The sequence below is a fragment of the Belonocnema kinseyi genome, chromosome 7 (assembly GCF_010883055.1).
Source record: "Belonocnema kinseyi isolate 2016_QV_RU_SX_M_011 chromosome 7, B_treatae_v1, whole genome shotgun sequence".
Lineage (NCBI taxonomy): Eukaryota > Metazoa > Arthropoda > Insecta > Hymenoptera > Cynipidae > Belonocnema > Belonocnema kinseyi.
Genome location: NC_046663.1, coordinates 87,555,251 through 87,556,660, shown reverse-complemented (window position 1 = coordinate 87,556,660; position 1,410 = coordinate 87,555,251). Strand labels below are relative to the sequence as shown.

Sequence of the window (1,410 nt, the reverse complement as noted above, 5' to 3'; positions counted from 1 at the left end):
GCAGCTCGTTTCCTCCTTCTGCCTCAAACCAAAAACCTAGGTAACAGAACTCCTCCACAATTTCCACTTTTTGTCCGTTCATCTTTCAAACGTAATTTATTTAGCTCTTTCTATTTCTGAAACACATCACCTTTGTCTTATCTACGTTCACCGTCAGCTTTTTTGTTCCCACATATTCTTCGAAGATTCTCATCATTAGGTTCATCCCCTTCTCATCATCTGCTAATAGAACTACATCGTCCGCGTATGCTAGAGAGTATAATTTGCTATTACCCAAAGCCGTTCCTCCTTACCCTTTCTCCTTTAGCTTCTCCTCTAAGTCTGCCAATATATATATTTATATATATTTTTTTTTATAATGATATTCTTTTTAAATGATAAACATAAAATTCTCACAAATTCTGAAAAGTCAGATTGATCACGAATATTCTTGTAAGAATAATCTCTCTCTTCATTATTTTAAACACAAATTTACTCTTTTAGATTTGGAACGAAAATGCCAACTTAGCTGCAAAAGCCACGGTTCTGCAAAAAATCCATCGACTATTACCGGATGTTGATTTTCCGGGAGAATTTTATAAGCGTAAGTTTGATTTTTTTTTACGTTCATCATTTTTTGAATCTCAGGAAAATTGATAATTTTAATCGAAAAACTATGTTTTGATTTTCAGCGCACCAGTCACATCACGCATACGGACGTCGTTGATTTATTATTGAAATGAAAAATGTAAGTGATTTATTAACCGATGAATAGATTGTAAGTCAAATATAAGTACATATATACGTAATAAAATTTACACGTGACGATTTTTTTAAATTTTGCAACTCAATATGCACTTTCCGATTTTTAATAGTTCAGAAGTGAATACTGAAAGCTGTATTTCTTAAAACTTGAAATATATTTTTTTATTTCACGTCAAAACCTACTATTATTTCAGTCCCTGAAACTTTTGATTAGGTTTATTATTCCTTAAAGTATGTTTCGAACTCTGCATCTTCTTTAAACGAATGCTCACCGGTTATTTTTTTAAATGATTAATTTTAATTATCAACTTTTCAGACTTTTTTTCTACATCCGAGATACGACTTGACTCGAGTTTCTCACCTTTAATTTCTCTAGAATGGGGAATTTCTCAGATTCGATTTTTTTAGTGCGTTGTTAGTTAAACAAGTTCGACTTAAGATTCAGGGATGTTATAATTAATGGTACTGCGTTGAATTCGCAGATTATAAGTCATCTTTTTTTACGAGGGAATGAGATCAAAAAGGATTCGAGGTAGAGGTTCATCATTCCAGACAAGGCCGACTGGAATGTGGAAACGACCTTACAAAGACACATTCTGTACAAAGTCCGCACTTAGGACGGGCAAACTTCTCGTCTGGCGCCAAAGCCTGCTGTGAGCGATTCAT

The 1,410-nt window shown here is 33.6% G+C and overlaps 1 protein-coding gene across 1 annotated transcript in view; it reads left to right on the top strand.

Moving 5' to 3' along the window:
• LOC117176738 (eukaryotic translation initiation factor 4E type 3-like) overlaps positions 1–817 on the top strand; it is a 16,959-nt gene extending 16,142 nt beyond the window's left edge. Inside the window, exons 5-6 of the mRNA XM_033367005.1 lie at positions 484–583; positions 672–817. Of these exons, the coding sequence (XP_033222896.1) occupies positions 484–583; positions 672–706 (135 nt within the window). The 3' untranslated portion in view covers positions 707–817. The remainder of the gene's footprint in view (positions 1–483; positions 584–671) is intronic.
• Positions 818–1,410: the final 593 nt, after the last annotated feature.